Here is a 26282-nt window from a genome sequence, read left to right on the forward strand (position 1 = left end):
GGCGGTTTTTCACCTCTTCACCGTGAACCTTCAGCCTGTGCACAGAGGGAAAGCCATTCCAGCAGCTTCTGCTGAGCTTTCCTCATGCGAGCACGCTGATGGAGAGATACCTAAATCTCAGATTTACTCTACCAGGAGCTTACAGCTTTTTCTCTTCTTCTGAGCTGTCTGTGGCTTATTCATACTGGATCTTCCAGGCTACACTCTGTACCTCGCTGAGCATTTAATCCTTTCTTCTCAGGCCCCGGTCCCTCCTGTCTGCATTTTGAGCTCTCTCTTCTGGATCCTTCAGCCAGAGGTTGATGCACTGGGTTGTTTTGCTTTGTGAGCCCAAGACCTGCAAAAGCTTTTTAGACCTCAGATGTGGTTTTGGGTTTGTTTTTTTTTTTATCTGCATCGGTGCCAGAGGCATTGATCAATAACTCCTCTCTTTAGATTCTGAAAGCCCAGCAATGATTTTTTTTTTTTTTTTTTTCTGGGAGCAGCACGCCAACTCCGGCGTCAGTGCCTGGATCCGCAGGGATGCACAGGGAGGGACGGGAGGCACTCGCCCTTTGCGGGGTCACCGTGGCTTTGGGGTGAGACCCCAGGAAATCAGCTCAGCCTGTGCTGAACCCCCGTGGAACAAAGTCCCGAGAGCTCCAGAAGCTCTCCGGCTCCGGGGCTGTGGAGGGAGCAGTAGCCAGGAGTTCCCGTAGTGTGGCAGCAGAGCCGTGTGTGTGTGTGTGTGTGGAGCTGCCAGCCAGGAGTTAGGAAAACCGGGAGAAAGGAACCCCTGCTCCCATCGCAGCAGCTGGGCCGTGCCTGCTGCCCAGAAAGGGCTTTTACAAAGCAGCAAGAGGTCTGGGGTGCCCTCAGGTGCTGCCGTGTCCCTGGGGCAGCGTAACAGAGCTTCCCTTGGGGAGAGGATGGAGCTGGAACGGGAACAAAGGTGGTGCTTACTGATGTAAAGTTTATTGTGGCTGTGGAAAAGGGGAGGGGAGGTGGTTTGTGAGGTTCCTCCTGTCACTGATGGTTTTCACAGGGGTAAAATGGGCAGAGGGATTTGCTTTTGGCTGCAGGTGAGCCCTGCCTGGCCTCTCCAGCGTGACGGTTCTGGAATTGTGCGTATTGATTGTCAGTCGGGTGGGCACAGCAGTGCTGCTCTCCCTTTTCTGGTGCTTTCTGGGGAATCAGCACTGCCAGGGGCATTAGGGGCATGTGTAGGCCCCGTGTGTGTGCATAAACACAGATAAAATACATTTTAATGGCCTATTCTAAAAGGGGCTTGACACCATTATTTACACACTGTGCTTTATTAGTCAGCACCTTGCTTGGCTCTGGGTTAAGGGAGCATGCACCAGCTTGGAACAGCAGCTCATCAGTTTTAAACCCCTGTAATTGTCTCTTTTTCTTGATGGAAAACGGTTTTTGCCAGACTTCTCTCCTGAAGAGAGGAGGAGCAGGAAGCTGTTTGTGAATTTGGTTTGTGAATTTAAGATGTGGGCAGGAACAGAGGGCAGAGCAGCGTTCATTGCAGGGATCTCCACCTGCACGGACAATTCCACTCTCCTGAGGGAACCACAAGGGGTTAAAGAACAAAAAGTTTTTAATTAGGTGTGGCCCGGTGCTGGAAATATGAGGAGAAGGCTCAGTAGGAGGTGCAGTCGGTAAATCTGGTGCTTCTGCATCAAGCTTGAATTAAATAAAGCCTTGAGCTGGAGCCTTGTTCTGTGCAGAGGCACACTGGGAACATGGAATGGGATGGAGGGAAGCCCGAGCAGATTCCTGTTTTAAACAGCACCCTTTAAAACGTGTGTGAGGCGGGATCATCCCCTCGGTGTGCAGCTCTTTTCAGCATCCTGTGGAATTGCTGGCCCCTTCGCTTCTTGTTAAGGAAGTTTTGGATCCATCCGTGAGCTTGTGGAAGGTGATGTTGGGTCCTGCTGGGGGTAAATGTGGGTTAGAGAGCTCCTGTGCATCCCTCTGAGGTGGTTTTGGGGAATTCTCCTCAAAAAGTGCAGTAACTAAAACATGGTTCCACCCCTGCTGTTCAGACAGAGTCTGGAGGGTGTCGGTGAGGAAAGAGCAGCTTGTGAGATTCCAGGAGTCCTGGGAGCAGAGGGGTCTCTGATGAGCCTGCCCCGTTAATGAGCACCGAGGCCGAACGAGCCTTTCCTGAGCCCAGAGCGAGCTCAGCGCTGCCCCACCACAGTGTGAATTTGTGCTGTAAATCATCCCTTCGTTTTGTTCTCTTGTCTTCAATCCCCACTCGTGAGTTCCCAGTGAGGAACATCCACACCCAGCGCGTTTCCCCATGGAAGCGTGTGAGGAGGGGAAGAGGAGCCCCGGCTGGGCTGTGCCAGGACTCTGCTGCAAGCTTTGGGATGTTTGACCCAATTAAAGGAATCACAACCATTCCAGGAAAAGACCTTTAAGGCCAGGGAATCCATCTCCAACCCCGCACTGCCCATCCCACCTCCTGCCTTCCCATTCCTTGTACCCATCCCATCCTTTGGGGCAGACACTTCCCTGTGCTGGAAGTTGTTCCTCCCCTGTCACTCCGTTATATTTTTTGTGCTCGGAACATCTGAGCCCCAGTTTCGCTCCCCACTGAGCTGTGCCCATCCCCAGGAGATGCTGCTGAGCCGGGATCCTCCTGGGAAGTGCTGGATGTGCCCTGGGAGATGCTGCAGGGAGCAGAGCTGGGTGTTTGCTCCTCTGCTGCTGCCTCCCCCTGTCAGGAGCTGCTGGCAGAGCCCAGCATGCTGTGGGGACTGGGATCCAGGCAGTCCCACGGATGGATTTGGGCTCCAGCTGTGGCTGGGATGTTCACCAGGGGATGTCAGTGCTGTTGGGGACGTGTCCCTGTGCAGAACTGAGCGTTCGTTCCTCCCTGCTCTGCACCCGGGGAACGGCTCCTCTCTCCTCAGCGCTCCAGGGATTTCCAGGGTGGAATTGCTCCGTGGTGTTCGCTGCCCTTCTCCGGTTTCCGAGAGCCCAGCTGGGTGGGAAATGCCAAATTTCACAGCTGTGCTTCTCTTCCTGCTGCTGCCCTCCCAGCCCCTGCCAGAATTCGGCCTGGATCTTGACCAGAGGAAATTGTTATGATAATGTTGGGGGTTAGCTGGGGGCAAGGTCAGGCAGCCTTTACTGGTTCTGAGCCTGTAGCATTGCAAGAAAAGTGTTTTTAGCTCCGTTTTTATCAGGAGGATCCTGAGACACAGGGCCGGAGTAATTTTTCACAGGCTTTAGTGAAATTATAACAAAGCTCTGTTTAGCTGAGTGGATTTTAAATAATACCTCTTTACTCTCCTCCATGTTTCTAGGCATTGGGAGGTTCAGAAACACCATGAATAGGCCTAAATTTAAATTAGGCTTTTTTTTTTTTTTTTCCCCCAACAGAAAATAGAGCAAATTCAAATGGAAGGGGAGAGATAAGACTTTAAGGGCTACAATAAAAAAAAGGAACTGATTAAACAGTAAAGATTCTGTACTGCTGGAATTGTCGAGTGCAGCATTGAGCTGTCTCTTTGACATCCACAGCAGCCAGAAATGTCAGAGGTGGTGGAATCCCATTGCTTGGCTCTAATATCCAGTGAGGAATGACGGGAAGGGAATCAGGCTTTGAAGGGGAGTTTAAACCAGGTGAGGCTTTTTTGCTCCACCTGGGAAGAGGTGGGACCCATCCATCCTGCCTGGTAACTCAGGATTTATGGTCCAGCTCAGGATTTTAATTTTCACTGCTGGTTGAAACGCTTCCCTGAGGTCATTTCAGTGAGAGCTCCAGCGTGTGCGCTTCACCCTTGTCCCGGAGATACGACAGGGCAGGAGCCCAGCGGGGAGGCTCTGATCCCACCCAGCGTCTCCGCGACCTCTGAGAGCAGAGACGAATCCCTCACAAAACCTCCAGGGGTTTCTTCCAGCCCAGACCACTCCATGGAATAATCCTGCTTCGTGGAGCGACTTGCACGAGGTTGTTCGGGGAGTCGGGGGCACCACAACGTCGCTTTTCCCCGTTCATTCCTCAGTTCTCCACCAAGAAACGGGAGGCTCCTGGCTGTGAGGTGTGCGGCTCCAAGGTTATTTCCGTGGCTTCCAGTGGGATTGGGGTGTGGAGGTGAACCCAGTGATGGCAGCAGCCACAGCTGTGTGTTTACCTTATGAGAAATGATGTTCTCTGCTTGCCGGCACCAGGAATCTGCAAATTCTCCCTGCTGCCTCCGTGCTCTGATTGTGGCAGCCAGGCCTGCTGGTGGTTAATGTGTAATTGGGACAATCCCATTGATTGAAGGGATCAAATTAACTCTGCTTCAGTGTCTTGGCTCCAGATTGGAGGCTGCAGGGAGCTTGGATGAAGTGATTTTACACCGCCCTTGCGTGAAAGTTGAGGAGAAGTTTTTGGGTGGTTTTTCCTCACTTTTTAATGGCATTCCATGGTGGTTTGTGGGGTGTGTCTTCTTTTTTCCCAGTGTCAGGTGCATTCCCTGACTCGGCTCTTTGGCATCATTTCCTGTCCTTCCAAGGCACAGGCATCACCTGTAGGAATAAACTGAATAAGCTGAGTGCACAGTTGGGTCTGATGGATGGAAAGAGAACTGGGGGCTGTGTCAGAGTCCTGCTGGTGCTGGGGATTCCCAAGGGGGCAGAAAAATCGTGGAGTAAGGAGATGGTGATGCTGTGACTTCCACTGGAGGAGGATCTCGTAGTGGCTGTAAGGGAGGTGTGGGATAAGGGAGTAATTAAACAAATAAATCAAATCCTGCCCCATTGCTGACTGCAAAAATCTGCCGGGAAATGAACCCCTGGCCCCTTCTCTTTCCCTTGATGGCGTGGAGTGAATCCCACCACTTCATGTACAATTTGGGATTAATTGTGAACGGCATTTTGAGGTGAACGTTGTCTGTCTGCTACTGAACTTGGAGTAGTATTGTCAAAAAAAGTCAGGAATGAAGCCAGTTTGGGGGCTGAAGGTTTGCAGGGGGCTGCAGGAGGTGGAGCAGGGTGCAGGAACACGCGTGGTGCTGGTGTGTGACGGTGGGGTGTCATTATCAGCAGTGTCATTCATTACCTGCCCAGTGAGGTGCAAACGCCCCAAATCCCGGGATCAGTGAGGCTGGAGGGCTGTGACAGAGGTGGAAAGCACAGCCCAGAGGGGTTTTCTTCCAGTGCTGCTGGAATTCTGCTTGTCAAGCAAGGATTGCCCTTAGGGGAACACAGGAGAAAGGCCACCAGTGTCACCAGAGCCAGCCTGGTTTGTGTGGGCACCACCTGGGCAGGACTGGAGCTGCAGCCAAGTCCTCACAAAGAAAAAAATCTCAACCCTTGCTGGCATTTCAGCTTCTTCCTTTGTTAATCCTGAGTGTCCTCGGGAGGCAGCTCCTCCTTCCATCCAACCAGCAGGAAATCTACAGCATCCCATTCCCTGCTGGTGAATGTTTTCCCCTTCCCTCCTGGTCTAAAGGCATTTCTACTCCAGTTCCAAGGCATTTCTACTCCTGTTTCACGGCTGTGGGCGCCCCAGGAGGTGCTGGAAGTCAGGGAGTTGCAGCTGGAAACACCATGAGAAGGGATGGATGAAAAGCTAGATAGATCTCTGCTCTGGATTTGCTGGCTTCTGCTGTGAATGTGCTTTTCTGCCTCCTGGAGGAGGGTGGGGAGAGGATGTTCAGGCCACTGGAGGACGGACAGCCTTACTTTTACAACTTTGCTGTTTTCCCAGCCTTCCTTTCGAGAAAAGAACTTTGCATGAGAACATTCCTCAGTGAGAATCCCACAGTGTAGTTGTTTAAGGCATGATTTACCTGTCCTTAAAATCTGAGCACGTTATCCTTTTAACAGTGCATTGTTAGATAAAAAGAAAGCTTCTCTAGAGTTGGGAGGCAGAGAGGCCTGGCCAAGGTCACCCAGCAGGGTGTCAGCAGAGCCAGGAGCAGCCTGGATGTCACTCCTGCGTCATCCCACACCCAGCAGCAGCACGGGGATGTGATGCTGCAGCTCCCGAGGTGGTTTTTGAGAAGCCTTTCCTGCCGCAGATGAGCTCGGGAGCCGTGTCTGTGCAAAGGCATTTCACAGTGGTTACACTGGAACAGAACAATCCCTGCGCCCATTTATCAAAGTGTCTGCCATTCCCGTTTCCAGACAGATAAAACAACGGTGAATCTCAAATAAAGGTGTCTGTGTCCAGAACGCTTTAAAACAAAAGGAAGGGAACATTTGTTCCTCTGGCCTCTGGAAGGGGAAGTCTGTTTCTGTCGTGATGGAATGGCTTTATTTGGGTTTCATCCACCTGCCTTGGAGCCACCTACATTTCTTTCAGTGTGGCATTTTACCTGTTCCTCAGCTGTCACTTCAGTGTGGACCAAAGCGCGGTCACAGCCTGATAATCCCGGCCCCAGCTGCATTAGAAGGTGCAAGTAGGGCTGGAATAGCCAAGAAAGATGAGTTAATCGCAGGCAGAGAATTAACCACAACTGGGGATTTGCTGCTTCAGTGCTCTCCTGTTATTTTGCACCCTCCCCTGACTCGCAGGAGTTGTTAGAGCCCAGTTCCTGCTGCTCTCCCATGGCTGTGGGCACTGGGGGATCCGTCAGGGTGTGAGCCTCACTCTCTCTTGCTTCCCTTCCCCATCCCTAAACCAAGGAGAAACAGAATTTGCAAAATGATTTACAGATTTATTCTGCGGAGAGAGAGAGAGAGAGAGAGATCTCGGGATGTTTGTGAGGAGCTTTTCAGCAGGTACAAATTGCACGAGGCTGATTAACTGCACAACTCCGGCGCGCTCCTGGTTCTCTGCCTTGATTGCGTGGAGTGAATTCAACCGTTTCATGTACAATTTGGGATTAATTGTGAATGACATTTTGAGGTGAACGTTGTCTGTCTGCTGCTGAACTTCAAGTAGTATTGTCAAAAAAAAAAAAAGAGAAAAAAAAAAAGTCAGGAATAAAACCCGAGTGCAGTTTCTGTTGCAGGGAGGATTTTGCACAGCTCCTGTAATTCGTACGGAATTGCCTTTACAGTTTTTATACGTTTTAGATCCATGTTTTATGCAAAGGCTGCAGATTTTAAAAGCAAAGTGGAGACGGGAAGGTGGGAGGGTGTGCGCTGAGAATTTGCCAGATGCATCAGGGAATTGGATCCTGGTCTTCAGAAAAGCAGGATATTGGCAGAGGGGATGGTCTGGACCTTCTGATTTTAACCTGCCACACGCTCTGCCTTTGAAGCAGTTGCTTAAATTATGCGAGCTCCAGCTTCTTGTCTATGGAAGGGGAAAAAATAGTGCTGCACTAATAGTATTATCTAATTAATTATGAAGATGAATGCCTGCAGGATGGCAGAGATCAAATGGAGAACTTGTTTCCTTGTTACGGTTCCTGTTATTTATCAGCAGTTTATCAATATTTTGTTTAGTTAATTTAGTGAAAGCAGAGTTTGAAATAAGAAATTTTTTTGTGTGTGACGTTTATGTCATTACTTTTGGAGTCTGGACGGCCTGAGGTGGAGCTTGGAAAAACAGAAGGAGTGGGATTTGAGGCACAGAAAGTTTGCTGAGGAGCTTTGTGGTGGGGAGGGATGTGTTGGGGTGTAGTGGCTTACACAGGGTCACATCCTGTCCCCAATCCTTCCTCCTCCATGTGTTTAAATCCATGAATCCCAGCAGGATTCTCCCCTCTTCCCACTGCTGTGGGCAGAGGCGGCTCTGCACCTTGCAGGGGCTGTGGAGAGCTGGGAAAGTCAGGGGTACAGAAAATTGCAGCTCATTTCTCCTGCGACAAAGGCACAATTCAATGTTCCTTTCCCCTTTATCCACCAAATAATAACACCCAGAAAAATCCATTTCCTCCTGGAAAGGGGGAGGATAAGATCCCATCCCGCAGAAGGATAATGGAGCTGGTGCTTTTCCAAAGGCAATGCCGTTTTTAAAGATGCTCCTTGCATCCCACAGCATATTGTTTATGTCCCTCTATTGTTGTTTTGTCTCCATTAGGGAAAGGTTAGGCACGGATCCTGGACACTGGGCAGCTGGCAGCATCATTCCCGAGGGGCTCTCATTAAAGTTAAGCACCACTTGGGCTGTTAATATTAAAAGAGTGTCCACCTGCTGGAATAATGAAGGGTTTGAAGGATGGGGAGTTTGTCCCTCATTGTGTGGGGACTTCTTTCCCAGTGATGCCTGAGGGTTTTTAGCTTTTATATTTTTCATGTGTCTGTAACTCTGCAATTCTTTAGTGCATAGCTGTAAACTCCACACGCAGTGTGAGCTGCTGCTTCCCCATTTTGGTCACACACAACAATTCCTCTCCAGGCCTGGGGATCAAGGACACCTCACTGCCTCAGGCCTGAGAGATGGGAACAAAAGTGAGTTGGGGGCAGCAAACTTGGGGTAAATGACTTCATTACCTGAGGCTGTAATTGGAAAATGAACCCCCAAATCTGCAAATGGCCCAAACTTATAAAAGTGTGAAAACCCATGACCTGGGGTCCATTTTGGGTGTAGCCTCTGGATGGGTTTGGTTTGATCTGCCCAGAATGCACCTGAAGGCCCTTCAATAAACAGAACTGCTTTTTATCCCCTTAATTTTGTCTGGCCTCTGTTTCTAGGTAGCCCAAAAAGGCATCACCAGTGCTGGGCCCTCCTTCCCAGGGTTGGGTTTAGCCCAAGCCCTGGACTGACCAGAAGGACAATCTGCCCTCTCTGAGGGCTGCACTTCCCTCTCTGCAGGCTCTGCTGTCCTGTCCTGCAAATTCTGCAGCTCTTTGAAGGGTGTTAAACCAGCTGGATTGGAATTTCTCTACTTTGGTGGGGGCTTTAATGAAGATCTGTTTCCAAAAGCCCCATCAGAGCTCCTGTGCTGAGGGAACAAGGTGTGGGATTGTCCCCGTGCTGTCAGCAGAGCCCAGAGATAAAGCCCAGGGTGGGTTTTGAGTAAAGTTCTTTGGACTTGATCACAAAGGGAGAAATCCTTCCCTGGGAGGGTGGGCAGGGGCTGGGATGGAATTCCCAGAGCAGCTGTGGCTGCCCCTGGATCCCTGGGAATGTCCAAGGCCAGGCTGGTGCTTGGAGCACCCTGGGGTGGTGCAAGGTGTGGGATTGGGTGAGATTTAAAGTCTCTCCCAACCCAAACCATTCCAGGATCCTGTTTTTACCTTTACCCAGGTGTTTCACTGACATCCTCACCTTCTCCAGTGGCTCAGGCAGGGCCGGTTCTGACCCTGGGCAAGATTTAAAGGTAGAAAAACCAACCCTGCCAAGTCCCTGCTGTTGTCACCTCTTGGTGAACACGCTTCTTCCTACTGAATTAACTAATTTATTGAAAAAGAGCAAGTTCATTTTGCTGAATTTGAACTACCAGCTTTGGGGAGGCTCTGTCATTTGTTCCTCCTGGGAGCACTTCCCAATCTTAAATTAGAGAACAAATTATAACCTTTTTTTTTGCCCAGGAATCCAACTCTGAGGGCTCTTACAGGGAGGGTTTTTTTTGCCTTTTCTTCCGTGAAATGCAGTTAACAGATGAGACTTTTGACAAAAAAAATCCCCAATTTGAACGTACAAGTCGATTCAATTCACCCCCTGTTAGCTCCTTGATTGAGAGCTATGTAGATTGGAGAAGAAAGGTATTGATCTGCTTTGGGGATTGAAAACTAAGATGAAGTGGAATATGTCTGTGGGTGAAAATGAGGTTTTAAATGGATGGAGGAGGCGAGAGAAAAATAAAACACGGTGTAATGTTGATAGGAGGGAGTTCTGGGTTTCTCCGGTGGTTACACAGAGGTGGGGAGGTCACAGGATGCAGAAATGGGACATGCCGTGGAAAAATCAGTGCCTGGCACAAGAGTTTTTTCTAAATTGGGTCAAAAACAGAACAAAAAAAAAAAAATCTGGTTTTGGGCTATCAGAGCATCCATCAGTTACCGAATTTTGTTTGGACAGAGGGACATTCCTTGTTGAACAGAGCTCACAGCTCTCAGTGCCCGCGGCTGAGCCCTCCCAAACCATCCCACGATTCCCTGAAATAATAACGGAGCTTTTGCCGTTGTGAACGTGAAACTCACGTCTGAATGGGCTGGAAAAAATTCAGTCTAATTGAAATGTTTCGCTCTCCAGATAATCTGGTAGGAGCCTTTTGTAGCTGTTATTCTTTGGGGCACGTGACGGGCTTGTTTTTTTGGCTCATCGGGCGAAGTGAATTATTAACTTTTATTTATTAACTTTCCTCTGTACTGTCAACTCCAGGTGACTTTCATTGATTGCTCAAGGTGACAAGGAGGCATTAGGTAATAAATATCAAGTGCTGCAATACTTAAAGGAAGTGAATATGAAAGTGCTGTTAACGGAATCAAGTAAAAATTGGATTTATATCCTAACAAAAATTCCCAGGAGGAGCCGCTTTCTGTTGGGCTCTTTTTGTAATTCAAATCCAATCACACAAGTGTGAGCTGTTGTAGCGCAATTGCCTGGCAGAGGGGTTTGTTGGACGATCTCAGAGCTCTTGTAAACACACAGAGAACATTTCACTTTGCAGAGCGTGGGGAGATGAGGACGGTGGTGCAAGAGTGAAGAGCTTTTAATAAGTGGAGTCTCTGCTTGTTCCGAGTGGTATTTTTAATTTGTTTCAGGTCTGGAGGTGTAAGATGCTGGGGATGGCAGTGGATGAAGTGGTTTCTTCTGTTTTGGCTGCTGCAGAGCTTCTCTGGGTCCCTGTTCTGAGCCCTGGGGGCTGAAAAGGGTCTGTGGCCTCCCTGCAAGCACCAAAATGGGACTTGTGCGCCTTCTGAGCTTTTAGGGAGTAAAAAAATGCCTGAAAATACAACCTGGTCAATGAATTGATGTGTAAAACGTCATTTAGAATCCAAAACATGGTGGGGGGGGGGGAAGAACCCCCTTGGAACTCCCTCAGAGGTTGATGCAGATTTATTTGTGAAGGAGCTTTCCCTTCTGTGCTCTCTTTAAACCATCAGCTCTCCAGCAGGGAAAGGATGGGATTGTTGATACTGGGAGAATTCCAAGGGCTGAGGGCTTGGGAGTTCTTAGGGGGATGGGATTTGGAGCTCAAGATTTCCCTTGAGCCTTGAGGGAACATTGAACTTTGCAGCTGGACACAGAGCTCCAGCAGCAAAGGGAATTTGAGCTGGTTTTAGGCGTTCCGTGGTGACAAGGGGAGACCAACAATGAAATATTTTCATGAGAAATTCTGTAATTTTGGCTCCACTGTGACTTGGGATGGATTTCGCCTTGAACCTCACTTCACCTTCTTCAATTTTTCTTTTCCCTTTTTGAGATAAATCCTGACACCCGAGATGAAAATGCCTTTGAGCCCCCTGGATAAACCGTTTAAATGCAAATATTATTTTACTGCAAAATAATTGAAACACAAATTGAAAAATTTGTTTTGGCGATAATAATTAGCACCTTGTAAATGAGACTGAGTCAAAAAAATGCTGCACATGAGTGGGAGTCCATTTGCAGACGCCGGGTAAAAAGTTTTTCATCAAATTACCTTCTGTTTTTCTGAGTTTTCATTTCAGTTGGGGGTTGAGATGATCTGTGTCATTTTTACAGATATCTGCAGTGGAGGTGAGGAAAAAAAAATTAGAAATCTTCGCTGTGTTCATCTTGGAGAGAAAATAAAGAGTAAAATTGTCAGAAGGTTTTGAATCAGGCTGAACGTTTGCATTGAGGCTCAGACTCCCAGGGCAAGGCTTCAAGGATATTTAGATGCCAAAATAAATGGAGACTTGTCCAGGGAGGGTTTATAAGGGAAGTGTGGCTGCACAGCTCAGGTGGGGTTAGGAAGGCTCCAGAGCATCTCCCTGCAGTTCTTGGCTTATAAAATATTTGTAAACCTGGAGCGCTGAAGTTCCTTTGGAAAGGATTTGTGAACACGGGTTTGGTTTTGTGGTGTTTGTCACAAAGGGGTCACCTGGTCTCTGACGGCTCCCCGTGATCCCAGGGTCAGCCAGAGCCTCACAGCTTCCACCTCACTGCCTTAACCACGTCTTAAACCATCTTTTATTTGGAGGGAAACCCTTGGTTTGACAGGAAGAGTGCAGAGGAGAGGAGCTTTGAGGTCCCTTGCCAGCCCAAACCATTCCGTGACTGAATCCAAGGCACTGGAGGAGCTGAGAGGCCACGAGGGGAAGTGCTGGGAATTCCCAGTGGGGCTGTTCCTCACGCCAGCATCTGCATTAATTGCTTAATGCCCGTGGAGTGCTCTGCGGATGGAAATAGTTCCATGAGTGCCTGGGTTCATTGTTCTGCTCCGGCGATGGCTGTGGAGAGGAGGTGCTGAGGGAACGGCCAGAATTGATTAAGAGACAATTGTGAAAGTTTTGAAGGAAGGAAATGACGTCCCTCTGGAGAAGAGGCCCTCTCTGGCTGAATATTGGGATGACTGTGGTGCTTCCTGGAGCTGAGCAGATGATTCCAGGCGATGCTTGGTGTGCCCAGGATTCCCGGTCCCAGCAGGGATTGTGGAAATGAGGAAGTTCTGCAGGTAATTGCTTTCTGTGGTTAATGAGTGACTGCTGGAAGTGCAGTTTGGGAAAAAAAAAAACCCCTTTGGACTGTGAAAGTCCCAGAGTTTTGAAGCAGCTCTTGTGAAATCCAGGAGCAATCTTGAAAAAATCCCGGGATTTTCTGGATTGTGAATGACAAAAGCTTCAGTTCGTGTATAGAAAACGCCAAAGGGTTTTTTTTCCAGCAGAGATGAGGAAGAGATGAGAGAAGTTCTCATGAGGTGTTGAGGAACCTTTGTAGGAATGACTGAGGTGGTTTGATGTCCTTGGCACAGAAGAATTCCAAGTGGGATGAGAATTCCGAGGGCGATCAGAGGTGAATCCTAGAGCAGTGAAAGCACAGTGCTTACTGGGCCTGGAAAACAGGAAGGGCATCAAATTATCCTCTCTAAATACATCCAGGCCAGGTAAAACAGAATGGGGAGAAGTGTGGAACAAAAAAATGCTGGTTTGGAAAGAAATGGTCCCAAACTGTGGCTTTATCCTGAATTTCCCCTGTTGCTGTTGAAGAAGCTTCCTGCACATCCTGGGGGTGGTTGGTTTTGGCATCTCGATAAAATCCTTGATTCCAAGCACGTGGATGAGCGGCTCTGCTCCTGTGTCCTGGACACACCTGCAGCCTCTGGCTTGGCCTAAAACACTCCTGTCAGGCTCGTCTCTGTGCTGAGCTGCCCTGGGCTGAATTTAGGTTCAAATTCAGATTCAGATTCAAATCGGGTGTTTAAGGCCGGTGGACAGGAGTGATCACCCTGGGCTGCCTGCAGCAGTTCTTCCCTCGTGTCTCCTGCAGCTTCTTCCACACCACTTCCCAGGGCTTGGGCAGAAAGCCCCAAACAGCTGGAGCTGCTGAAATCCAGAGGCAGGAAGGTTGCAGAGGAAAGGGAAGGAGACAATCCGTGACTCGATGACCGCGGCTGGTTTGTGTGTGTGTGACATCGCCGAACCCTGTCCCTGGTGGCTCGGCATACACAGAAATTTCTGTGTATTTATAAACCCAGGGGAGGTTTCTCCCTCACTTTTCCTCTCCCAAGGCCTGTCAGGAAGCTCTGGAGCTGCTCCCTGTGTGCCTGTGCTTAGCAACTGAGCCTGGACACGTCAGAGCACCAGCGGCGATGCCGCGGCCCCGGCTGCCTGTGGAATGGTAATTTGGGATCAACCATCCTGCTGCTGCTGCTTTTCCAAGGCTTCCAAAGCCTGCTGCTTCATCCCCTGACCTTCAGGCTTCCTCCAATACCCCCAGCAGCTTTCTGTCACTGCCCTGCACAAACCAGGGGAGCTGGGGGTGAAACCCTGCCGGGGTGTGCGGGGCTCTGGAAGCTTTGCCAGGAGTTCTCCAGCTCAGCCTGTGCTCGGGGCCGGGTGAATTCCGGGGATGTGACACAGCTCCACGATTTCACCTGAATCTGCTGCAGTGCCACAGGGGCCAGGCTTGAAATGTGGAACGTGTGTGCCAAGAAATGGATTTGCTGAGAAGTGGAGAGGGCAGAAAGCTGGGATTGTGTTTAAAGTCTTATCAGCTGGGGCTGCTTAATTTGATTTTTGAAAGTGTTTAAAGCACGGCTCTCCTCCTGGGGCATTCAGGATTTTTGTTAGCTTGGGGTTTTTTGGGATATGAATGTCTGAACTCGTCAGCCAAGGTGCCTTAGAGCCCTGTGGAGATCAGTGAGCCTGGCAGAACCAATGTCCCTTGTTCTCATGCAGAAGGCATGAAATAAAGTCACTTTTGTCACAGGACAGACACTCGTGTGGTTGGATGGGGTCCAGCAAGGAGCCCAGAGGAACTGGCAGGTTTGCTGTGCCTGCAGAAGCTCAGGGGGTGGGTGTTGGGCTCCGTGCAATCCTGGGGATCTATCTGGATAGATAAATCTGGATATTTCTCTGGCTAAGCCTGGATATTTGTCCTGGACAGATCAAAGGGTCTCTGCCATGCTCTGACAGCACTGTCAGTGCCAGGCTCCTGCCTGCTCCTCACAACGCTCCTCTGCTGTCCCTGGGGAAGGAAATGGAGTGTCGGACCCTGGCAGGGAGCTGGGGTGGTCCCTTCACGCCGAGGGACAGGCAGGGACAGCAGCCAGCCCCTCCTGTGACCCTGCTGCCCCTGAAGCTCACACCACAGCCCTGGGTTTATGTGGTGTCCAGTGCCTGGAGTGGAGTGGGAAGAGGCAGATCTTCAGCTGGGATAAGGAATTTTCTTCTTGAATCCTGCCCCCTGGTACTTGGCAAGGACAAAGAGATGGCAGTGGGGCAAATCTTCACTGGTGAAGCTCAGGTCGCTTAAAGCAGGGTCTCTGTGGGGTGTTCGGCTTTGCTGACGGGAGTCCTGGGCCTTGGTCACTGCTGAAAGGTTCAGGGGCTTCCCCTTTCCCTTCCTCTTTCCTTTCCCCTTCTCCTTCTTCCTTCCCCTTTCCCCTTCCTTTCCCTGTTCATGTTGTAATTGAACTGATTGAAATCCCTCATTGACCAGGTCAAGTTTTCTCAGTTCGTGCACGTTGGACACATTTCCAGCCGTTGAATCCATTGCTGTCGGATCAGGCGGGGGATGCAGCAGAGTTTGTCTCTCCACCTTGAGTCAGTGCAAATCAGACGCACAGTTTTTTGCGGTTGGCTGACTGGAAATAGTCAGGGAAACGTGTGTTCATTAATGTGCCTTGATAAACAAGGCACTTTAAACTTTAAACTTCGGTACTGCTGATAGTAAAGCTGGTGAGTTACTAGAGAATCTCTAGATGCTCCTTACAGCAACTCCCAAGGAATTTTTTAGCGTTTTCCATTATTACTCCTGGAGCCCTCCTGCCTCCTCTTCCAGCAGGAGAACAGGAGGGAATCCATCTCCCTTTGCCCTCACTTCCTCCCCTCCCAACCACTTGTCCCGTTGTCTCACGTGCTCTGATTCCGGCCGCGCTGGGAGCTCTGCAGATGGCAAAGTGCTCCATAAATCTGCTGGAGTGATTGGGAATGGCACAGCGAGCACCTGGTGGGAGCCAGCGGGACACCAGGATGCCTCTGATAACGATCTTGGTTTAAACAAGCAGCGCTGAGGGCCGGGAAGGCTGAACCCCTCCTGTGTCCAGGGCATCCCAGGGCAGGGGTGGCACAGGGGACACTCGGGTCGTTTGTGCCACGCTCTCCCTTCCCTGAGCTGGAGTTGATTCCACCAGAACAGATGGAGCCAAATCATGGATTCAGTGAATCCAGCAGACTTTCCGTGGACTTCTTATGGATGTTTTGCGGGGATGATGGGAAGGGTATTTGCTGTTATAACAAAAATTGGGAAGGGGAGAGGTGGGAATGAAGCTGTGCTGGATAATGTGGGATCTGGGCATGGAATAAGGGCTGGGATGTGCTGCTTTGGGCGGGGCTGGAGGTGATTTTTCTGATGATGCAGAGGTGTTTTGTTATTGCTGAGCTGGCCCAGAGCCAAGGCCTTTCCTGCCCCTCCCAGGGCAGAGATTTGGGAGTGTGGGGGAGGTTGAGAGGAGACCTGACGGCCACAGGTGACCCCAACTGACCAACGGGATATCCCAGAATGTGTGACACTGAGTGAGTGGACAAAGGAGGGGACATTTGGAATGATGGCGTTTCTCTTCCCAACTGGGAAAAGAATGTTCTGGAATAACTGCAGGGCTCCACATGACCCCCTGAGCCCACAGCAGCTGGGAGCTTGAAGGAAGAGCATTTGGGACAGTCTGGCCTGGTGTAATGAGCTCAAGAGAAGGGGAAGTCCTGCTTTCCCTGTTAAACTGTTTATTTCAACCCACGAGTTTTCTGGCTTTTACCCTTCCACTCTCTCTCTGATCCTGACTGGGGGGATGAAGGGGGTCTGGGGTGACACTGTGAGTACAGAGGACTGGAGGCTCAAATCTGGCAGCTGCTTTTAGGACCAGCGACTCCTCCAGCAATTCCCAGCATAACCCATGGCAACATTTCCTTCCCAGTCCTTCCCAGTCCTGCCCAGCAGCCGGAATCTGTGGCCTCTCCACACGTCAGGGCACTGCTGTGAGCTGCTGAGACAGGACATCTGTGCAGTGTCATGTTCCTGGGATGTCACCTCCCTCCCTGGAAGGCTTTTGGATGTCACCTGCAGCTGGACATTTCCTGGGGTTTTTTCAACGCCGCTTGTCAGAGCTGCTCTGAGCTCTGTGCTCTCCTCAGGCTCAGGCATGGAATGGAAACCCAAAGGATGGGAAAGCTGGAAAGATTTCCTTCCAAGAGGGTTGGCTTGGAGGAGAGGAGGGAGTGTGGCAGGTCCCAACGTCGGGGTGAGGCAGAATGAACATCCACCCACCCCAGTGTCCAGCTGGGCTGGGCTCAGTGTCCAGTTTGTGATGTGACACTCCAGGACAGATGTGGAACAGCTGGGCAGAGTCCAGAACCCCACCAGGGGCTCAGAAGCATCACTGAAGAGGGAAGCATTGAACAGACTGGGTTCATTTATTCCACAATTGTGCTTTTTGACGTTTTTGGGTCTGTAGGTTCCAGCGTTCCCGGTGTTTGGTGCCTTTTTTCCCTCTGTAGGTGCTCGTGGCATTTCTAGAGAACTGAAAAAGCCTCGTGTCTGTTCTCCTTCCCTCTCCTGCCTTTCACACATCCCCAGAGGGTTTATGAGCTGCAGGTTGAAAATCCCCTGTCTGGGCAGAATGAACCTCTCTCTGAGGCCACGCAGGGAGGAGAAAACGCCGTGGTCTGAAGCAGTAAACAGGATGGAGGAGAAAATTCCATGGTCTGAAGGAATAACAGGATGGATCTGACATGGATCCCTGAAAGGCAGAGCTGGGGAGGCTTTCGTCCAGGTTTTTCCTGATCTGAAACACAAAAGTGTCATTTGATGGACGCATTGGGAATGTCATGGGATGACAGAGCAGTGCGGTGATGCCTGAGGACGGGGCGGTGACACTTGGAATTTCCAAACTCCCTTTTCCTGAGCGGCACTTGGTGGTTTTCAGGTGTGTGGTGGCTCAGCTGGGGTATTTGTGGAATCCCAGACATGTGCAGGAAATTTTCATGATTGTCCAGAACAACATTTTTTGATTGGGAAAGGAAGGGAGGGCAAAGGAAGGGAGAGCAGACGTGGGGGATAACTTTGGCATTCTTTTTTTCCTCTTCTTCGTGCTTGGGAAGGGCTGAAAATGGAATTGCTGGGCTGGAGCAGTGCCAGGTGTGGGAGCTCTGCAGTAACAGCCTGGGCAGCACTAAAAGGGACAAAGGGATGGCAGGGGAGAGGGAAGGGCCGTGTGTGCCCACAGGACCGTGAGGTGTTTGGGGTTTTGTGGAGTTGTGCGAATCTGGACGTCCTCATTGAGCTGAGCTGGGGCTTTGGTTTCTTCCCGGGCTTAGCAGTGCTGGCAGGAGCTGAATTCAGCTCCAGTGCACTTTTCCTGCCCTTGCATTGCCCAGCTGATCACTCCCCGTGCTCAGAGGGAAGAGGGCTCGGGCTGTCGGAAATGGAAATCATCCCCTTGATGACGCTCTTGGATCCACGGGCTTTTGATTAAGTTATAGTTAATGGAATGACTCTGCATTATTTATTACCCAGCAGGCTTTGATAGGAGGCTGGAGGTTAAGCTCCAGCTCGGGGAAGGTGAATCCTGAGGGCAGCAAGGCTCGGATTGATCAAAAGTGGAGGTGCTTTCTCTGTTTGCTCAGTGAAATTGGGTGAGCCGGAGAGTCGGAGCCGGGCTGGGAGTAAACTACTCCCTGTTTGTGATCAGCTGTAATGACTTGCTAAACCACCGTGTAAGGAGGCATCTTTAGTGCCTGATAAATGATTCACGACGCTAAACAACGGGAAAAGGGACTGGGTTTTTTTTCCTATTTAGAAGGCAGAGCAAACAATGATGAGGAATCGGTGTGTGTGGGTTCGGTGAGGTGAGCAAACCTTGGAGGTGCTGCTGGACAAGCAGGGGTTTGCCCCTGAGATCTCAGCGTTTGGATGTGGATTTCACTTTGCCTGGGGAAAGGGGTTTTTTTATGTGCCTGCGTTTGCTGGAATGGGCTGTAGAACAACACGGAATAACGGCGTTTCCGTGCGAGCAACAGTAACTACAGCAAACGGCAAAACCCCAAACTGCTGCATTAGGGAGGAGGCAGCCATGGATCCTCCAGAAATGATGCTGCTGAGAGCGAGGCACTGTGCATGATTTGATATTTGTTCCCACGGAATTGTGCAGTGACCATGCATCAGCGTTTGCTAAATTAGATTTTGTTTCTGCTGAGGAACAAAGTGCAGCGACTTGTATTTCAGGAAGCACTTCAGAGATAAATTCAGTCTCCCTCTCTCTCTCTCTCATTGCTTCCTTGGATAATAACATGGTGTAAACCAACAGCTACAATTCTTCCTTGGGTTTACACCAGCCTGGGTCTGGCCTGGGATTTCACTTTAAGGAATTGCAAGTAGGTGGAAGATGATTTTTTTTCCTGCTGGTTTCCTCTGCACTTGTCACGTCAGACAGCGCCGTTGTTTGTTATTGTTGTTTACCTCCCGACAACCTGGGGGAGGTTTGTAGTGACACAGTTGGGATGTTCGAGTTCATCTCAGCCTGGAGCTGCTGGAATTCCCCATCAGGCAGGGGCAGCTCATTCCTGACCTGAAGGTGTTGCTTATTTGAAGGGAATAGCAAAATCCTGTTGCTGTGAGTGTTCTCCAGGGGTCAAACCTCCTGTTCTTCATGCACATAACCCGGTGGGTTTGGTCACAGTGCAGTCACTGTCCCTGCTGCCACCTCTAGGACACTGAGGACGTTGGTGTGGGAAATAGAAAAAGCAGAAAACTTTGATAGCAGTGTGGATGTAGAGTTAAAAAGATGCAAGAATGAGGACACAGAACGATAAGACTGCGCTTTTGTGGCGTGTAAAGTTAGGCCTTAGCAAGTAGAAAAATGCTAAGGAAGATAAGAGAAAATTTTAATAATGAAGCTCTTTTAACTTTTTCTGTTTCCTACAATTCCCCCTCTCGGTACAACCACAGAAAACCCCCTCTTAATAACTTTGTCAATTCTTAACTGTCCTGCATTGCAAAATGTGGCAGCAGCTGCCCCACTGCAGTGACTGGGGTGAGCTGGTGCTGCCCCAGAGCCCGGCCAGCCCTGCTGCTTTAGGGCCCCTCTAAACCTGCCCCGACTGGCACCAGAATGATCCTGGCTCATGTGTCGAGATGACTTTGGATTTGCAGTGGGACTAAACCCTCTGGCTCCACTCCTGGAGCTCATCCTGTCAAAAGAACTCTGGTTTGGAGCACAAGGATGCTGTTCCTGCTCCTGCCACCCTTCCTTTCTCTTCATGGCAGTCCCACAGCGAAGCCTGGGGGGGTTGGAACTCTCCTCTGCTCAGCTGATATTTATTTTTCAATGCTGCAGTGTCTGGTCAAGTTAAGTTTTGTACCCTGTGGATTAAAGTGTGTGTTACAAACTGCCGTGGGCAGCCCATGGTTCAGTTCTTCTGGGAGAGTATTGCAGAGTAAATATTCCATCCTCTCCCTCGTCAGGAGCCCGGGCTGAAGCCAGTTAGTCTGGGGATTGTTCAAAGAGTGCCTGTTGCACAAAAGAGCTGTTGGAAGTGGAGACTTGGTGCAGTTGGTTAAACCAAGGTGTGAAAAAATTGAAAAACTGAGTCACCACCAGTGAACTGTCAGTGGTGGTGTCCCAGATAAAGATGTTTTCCCCAAGTGCCGTGGGTTTCCTTAAAGGATTCAGTGATTTTGGAGGTCTTTTCCAGCCTAAAGGATCCTGTGGTACCTTGGGTTGTGGTTTTTCCTGTGCCTGGGGTTGGGATCCCTCTGGAGGAGGGCTCTGAGCAGTGCCAGGTCTTGTCCTTGTCTGAATTTCCTGCAGTAAAACAGCGCTGAGGGATTCATTTCAGGGCCCCACTCCCAATAAACCACTCTCCAGAACTGAGAGGAGGTGCTGGCAGAGCCCAGCCCGGGCTCAGCTCTGTTTTCCCTCATCACAAATGCTCACAAACCCATCCCTGTGATGAGCCCACCCTCAGGAATGTGAGCCCATGGATAAGAGATGAGGAGCTGCAATATCCACAGGAAAACACCTGAGCTGAGGTTCAAAACAAAACTGGAGAGGGGGGCATGATGCAGCACATTCTCATCTCTGCGAGAGGAGCTGAAAGTGCCTCTTGTCAGACTTCGGCTTGGGCAGAATGTGCCAGAAATTTTGGGAGAATTGTCCTCTGTCAACCCCAAATCCACCTGGAACTTCCCAGCACAGGCACCAGCGCTGCCCTTTCATATCTTTCTACTTATTTGTGCTCCTGGGCCAGAGGGATAAAGGGAATTGTTTCTGCAATCTTCACAGGAGAAATTTTGAATTTTAGATAAGGTTTTGTCAGTCAAGGATGAGCTGAACTAACTCAGACCTGGAAGCAAATGATAGAACACATAAATTCCCTCAGCTTCCCGGATTTCTTTCTGTGCCTGATGACTTTTTTTTTCCAGCAACGTCCAATATAAATGAAGTTCCCTGCTATTACAGCTATTACAGAATATATTACTGCCCAGTTTGGCAGCTTTTGCAAAGCTGTTCTTTGTTTGCAATAAGCAATTTTCTTTTATCTGTGCCCGGAGCACCTCTGGGTCAGCATCGTGAACATGCAAATATTTCAGTAGATTGATTGGATGCATCATAAAACTCGGCCTTATTTTTCTATTATTTATTTGCTCTTTCAGATAGATTTATGGCCGTTTGTGGCACGGGCACTGGTTGTGGAAGGATGGGCTGAGTTGGTGGATTTTGGAGCTCCCGTATGACCTTGGGAGTGTTTGGATCATGGTGCCTCTGACCTTGAATTTATTTCCTGAGCTTCGTGCAGCCTTGGTGGCTTTTATACCATCAGCAAATGGAGAGACACGGCCTCTTTAATTTCCCATTTTCCCTTAAATTGTTCTGATGAACTTCTGATTAAAATAAAAATGAGCAGGAGGGACAGTTCAATATCCCCCCCCCCCCCCGCTGCCTATCGAGCGTCGCTGTGGTTGGAGAAAAGGATTCGATGGAGTTGGAGACCCGGGCTTGTGGGTTTTGGGTTGTTAAACCAAACCGGGCTTCATTTTACTCCTCTGTGATGACAGGAATATTCCCAGTCCTGTGCAGCTTTCTGGCACTGAGCAAATGGCTTTTCCAGTGAAGTCCCCAAAGTAAATGGAGCCCAGGTGGAGGAGGGAGGTGGATTACTCTCTGATGCAGCCACAGAAAGCCCTGAGAGAGGCAGCTGCCAGGTGCTACAGAAATGCAGAATACTCCAGTCAAGGAATCCTGTGCCTCCCTCCCTTTCATCCCCGGTGGATTGCGGGGCCGTCCTGCCTCTCATTGATCAGATAAACGTGCTACAAAAAGCTTCCCTGGGTAGTAAATAGGATGGGCCGTTTTAGATTCATAAAACCGAGAACTCCGTCTTGCGGGGAGAAGTTCCACGGAGCGGTTTTTTTTTGGTTTTTTTTTTGCACCCGAAGTAGGTCAATCTAATTATAATTGGCTTTAATGAGCGCCACTCCGCAGTTCTGTACCTGTAGCTGCTTGGCACTCAGAAGTGCAAATGCCTTTTTGCTGCCTTTGGAAAAAAAAAAAAAAAGAAAAAAAAAAAAGGCAAGGAGAAATCAAAGAAGTAATTTCTACTCTAATGCATTTCGACTTGAAAAGCTTCTGTTGTCCCCATCAGCAGGGTAAACAATCCAGCAGGGGTGGGAAAAGCTGGAGCAGGGGGCAGAGGTCAGCAGCTCGGAGGATAAAGGTGAAACTCAGCTTTTGGGCCACGAGATTGACCCTTCCTGCTTCGTGTGGAGGAATTCTTCCACTAAAGCAGGGAGGGTCGGACCAGTTTGGAGAGAGTTCTTGGTGCTTCCCAAGACGCCCAGGTACAGGAGCAGTGCAGGGAGAGGAAAACACTGAAGGGAATTTGTCATTTGGGCTGTTCCCAAAACACATTCGTGGACCTGTGTCCCCAGAGAGAAGGAAACCTCATTTATCCTGTCGGTGTACATGGTTTAGCTTTGGGATGCAGTGTTCCCAGGTACTGCCCTGGGCAGGGGAAGTGGATTGGAGAGAGGTTTGGGTTGTTTCACGGGTGTTACGGGAGGGGGATTTGTTCTCAGAAGATGCGGCTTTGCAGCAGCTCCTCAGAGAGACTGGCTGAAGATGTTCTGTGTGTTGAGGCACAGTGAGGAGCACAGACCTTTCAGAACTGGCTGAGAGGAACCAGCAGCCCCCCAAGGCAGGCTCTGGCCAGGGATTTCTTCCCTGTGTCCCCCCCTCAGCTCCAATAGGGCTGTGAGTGCTGCTGCTGCTGCTTTTTGTTCCAGTGATCCATTCCCAGAATCGTGAAATGCTCAGGGCTGGAAGGCACCTTCCAGGATAGTTGGTTTGCTCAAGCCTTGCCCTGCGTCCTGCTCCTTTCGGGGTCAGGACAGGTTCGCTGCTGACCTTTGGCCACGCAGGTTTCAGGCAGCCTTGTGCAGCCAGAAGGTGACACTCAGCTCTGGCGTTGTCCCTGTGCTGTTGTGTGACCTGGCACGGGTGAAATCCCAAACTGACGGAGTGTGTGTGGTGGGAGAGCTCTGGGTTTGGTGGTGTGCTGGGGAAGGGAGGCTGAGGAAGGAGCTGTCCCCAGGGCCAGGCTGCAGCTGTGGATCCAGCTGTGCTCACAGCTGCTGGGAGCAGAGCCCAGGACGTGTCTGGGGGTTTGGGCTCCACATCCCTGCGGGGAGGAAGCCAAAGCTTCATCCTCAGATTTGACTTCTCTCCGTTTCCTGGGACAAAGGAACGTGGCGGGACGAGCCCTGTGTGCTCTGTTGGGAGTGTGAGGACATTCACTGTTCGCCTGACACCCTCTGACTTTGTGCTTTTGTCTTTTCTCTCGCCAGCCCAGAACTGCAGTCACACATTGCAGGGCCCAAACGGGACAATACAGAGCCCAGGCTTCCCCTATGGATACCCCAATTATGCAAACTGCACGTGGACAATCACTGCTGAGGAGCAGAACAGGATACAGCTTGTTTTCCAGTCCTTTGCATTAGAGGAAGATTTTGATGTATTATCCATCTACGATGGGCTGCCTCAGCAGGGGAATCTGAGAACGAGGTACAGTGTTCATTACAGTGATGTTTATAAACATGTTCCCCTTCCTGCCGCTGGGATCAAATCTGGCCTTGGATGTTTATGCTGCAATAAACTGGGAGTGCTTCTTTCTCCGTGAGCAATTCTTACAGTTGTTTTGATTTCTTATCTCTGATAAGGCTTGAAATGTTTCCTCTGAACGCCTGACAGTAATGATTTATCAAGGCTCATCCTAGACATCCAGAGGAGTTAATTAGCAAATGGAGCAGGAGGGAAGCAGAGTTAGTGTGCAGAGAGCTTCCCTCAGTCCAAAACGAGACTCCCGGAGTGGGAGGCTGGGCTGTGGAGTTCAGTGATAGCTCTGCCAAATGTTTTGTGGGTTTTTCCCCCAAAATCCGGGCTATTCCTGAACTCCCAGCCCACCCAGCAGCTGGGCAGGGCTGCATTCCCTCCCATCTGTCACATCTCCAGGGGTAAGACGCGTTCAGGAATCCGGTTTAGTAGGAAAACTCCCCGTGGCTTCTCAAATGAGGCTTTCGGTGTTAAAAAAAGTTTTGTGGGAGGCTGGTTTTGATGGGTTGCTGTGGCAGCAGATGCTCTGGGAGGTGTCAGCTGCGGAGCAGTCGTGATCTCAGCCCTCTCAGCTGGGGACACGACTGGAGGTGCTGGTGGCAGCTCCAGCCTGTCAGTGAGGAGTTCAAAAACTGAACCCAGGCTCTGAATCCCTTGGCAAGAGTGCTGGAGCTCTGGAAAATCGATTTTCCTTCAAAGCACTCGAGTTCAGGACAAACCCATTGACCTCAGTGTCTTGTCTAAACCCGAGTGGAGCATCTGAGCTGCACCCTGGTGGAAATCAGCTCTTTATGTAGATTATTTCAGTTATGCAAATAAATCATCTCCTCATTTGGCAACTGTGCTTGAGAATCACTTTAATTATGGGACCTCGGCGTTTAATCAGGAGGTTCAGTGCTTTGCTTTGGGGATAATGGAAAGGTGGAAAACTGGGGGGTAAAATCCAGCTCAGGGAGAGTTTGTGTGGTGAGAAGTTAATGCTGCTCTGAGATATTCACAGGAATGTTCTGGTTGTAAATAAAAGTAGCAGAAAATCTGAGCTGGAGCTCTGCCCGGGGGATCTGTGGGCCCTGCACTGGGGGAAGGTGAGGAAAAAGGTGAGGAAAAGTCCCTCCTCTGCATCCCTGGTGAAGTTCAGGTGCAGTTTGGGCAGGTGGATGTGAGCTGGGGGCTGGAAGCAGCAGCAAAAGCCACGTGGGAATGAATGTTCCACCTCTGAGGAGGAGTTCAGGAAATGGAGGGTATTTAGGGCAGGGAAGGGAAATAAAGAGGGGGATTTCTAGAGGTCTGAGAGCACTTAGCAGAGTAAAAGCTGAACTGCATGGTGGGCATGAGCTTTCTTCCCTTGGACATTTCTGGATTAGGAACTTCTACACCTGGAGTTGGCTCCTTTGGGCTGTTTCATCTCTTTGTTCACCAGTTTTAGTGTCTGGGCAACGCTCCGATGCACAGGTGGGATTGTCGGGGTGTCCCCTGATCCTTGTGGGTCCCTTCCCCCTCAGGAGAGCCCAGGTATTATTTTTGGTGCATCAATCTCACTTCATTAAACTCTTTAACTGTTGCCTAACATTGGTTTACTTTTTTTTTCCTCCCTCTTTCTCTTTCTCTTGGCCATCAATTTTGCTTTCTTTTTCCTGCCTGCTTCCCAAATGTTCTCCATTCATCACGGAGGCGCAGCCCTGAAGATGGATGGCCACGTGTCACTCATCAGAGCTCGCCCAAAAAGAGCTGTGAGCAAGGGGAAAAGAAGGGACAACTGGATTTCTTTGCTTCTTCCCCTCTCAAACTTGTGTTTTTGAGCATCCCCGATGCATTTCAGGTCTCTCCCAACCCAGACCACTCCAGGATTTCCTGGGAAGGGGTTAACGTTGTGTTCATGGTGTGCTGGCAAACACCTTCTTGTCTTGCAATTTAATGTGGTGTGAAGGTTCCCTAATAGAATAAGAGCAGCCCTAATCCAATGAGGCATTTGCTAATAAACAGCTTTACTGGATATTAGGGAATTTGCATTGCGTGTTTGTGATGAGGACGTGAATATTAAATGGGTTTCAGTGCCTTAATTTAGACATCCAGGGCTGTTGTCATCTCTCAGTGCCATGACTTTGCTTTGTTTGCTAAAATCAGAGCTCGTTTCCAAGCCTTTGCTATTTCAGCTTCTCTCGAATAATCGGGTTTTCAGAATCCTGGAATGGGTTGGAAGGGAACTGACAATTCCATCTCGTTGCATCCTCTGCCACGGGCAGGGACACCTCCCACCATCCCAGGGTGCTCCAACCTGGCCTTGGACACTTGAGGGATGGGGCAGCCACAGCTTCTCTGGGCAACCTGTGCCAGGACCTCCCAACCCTCAGAGGGAAGGATTTTTCCCATGTTTATAACCTGAATTTTTCTCTTTGTTCTGTTGGAACCCATTCTTCCTTGTCCACTAGAATTTTCCCAGCTCCTGGCTCTTCCAGCAGGAACCACTGTGGGGGAATTTTCTGTCAAACCTCAGGGCTGTGGTGGCTGCAGAGTTTCCTCATCCTTGATGGGGGACATCAAGATTTGGTTCCTGTCCAGGACTTCCCCTTCTCTTGAGCTCATTACACCAGGCCAGACTGTCCCAAATGCTCTTCCTTCAAGCTCCCAGCTGCTGTGGGCTCAGGGGGTCGTGTGGAGCCC

General features: G+C 49.9%; 1 protein-coding gene across 1 annotated transcript in view; it reads left to right on the forward strand.

The window, feature by feature from the left end:
- CSMD2 (CUB and Sushi multiple domains 2) overlaps positions 1 to 26282 on the forward strand; it is a 248493-nt gene that overhangs the window by 2416 nt on the left and 219795 nt on the right. The window contains 1 exon segment of the mRNA XM_066204225.1: positions 23357 to 23573. Coding sequence (XP_066060322.1) covers positions 23357 to 23573 — 217 coding nt within the window.

This window comes from Chamaea fasciata, unplaced genomic scaffold (genome assembly GCF_029207755.1).
Source record: "Chamaea fasciata isolate MVZ Bird 193981 ecotype frontalis unplaced genomic scaffold, bChaFas1.0.hap1 SCAF_26, whole genome shotgun sequence".
Classification (NCBI taxonomy): Eukaryota; Metazoa; Chordata; class Aves; order Passeriformes; family Sylviidae; genus Chamaea; species Chamaea fasciata.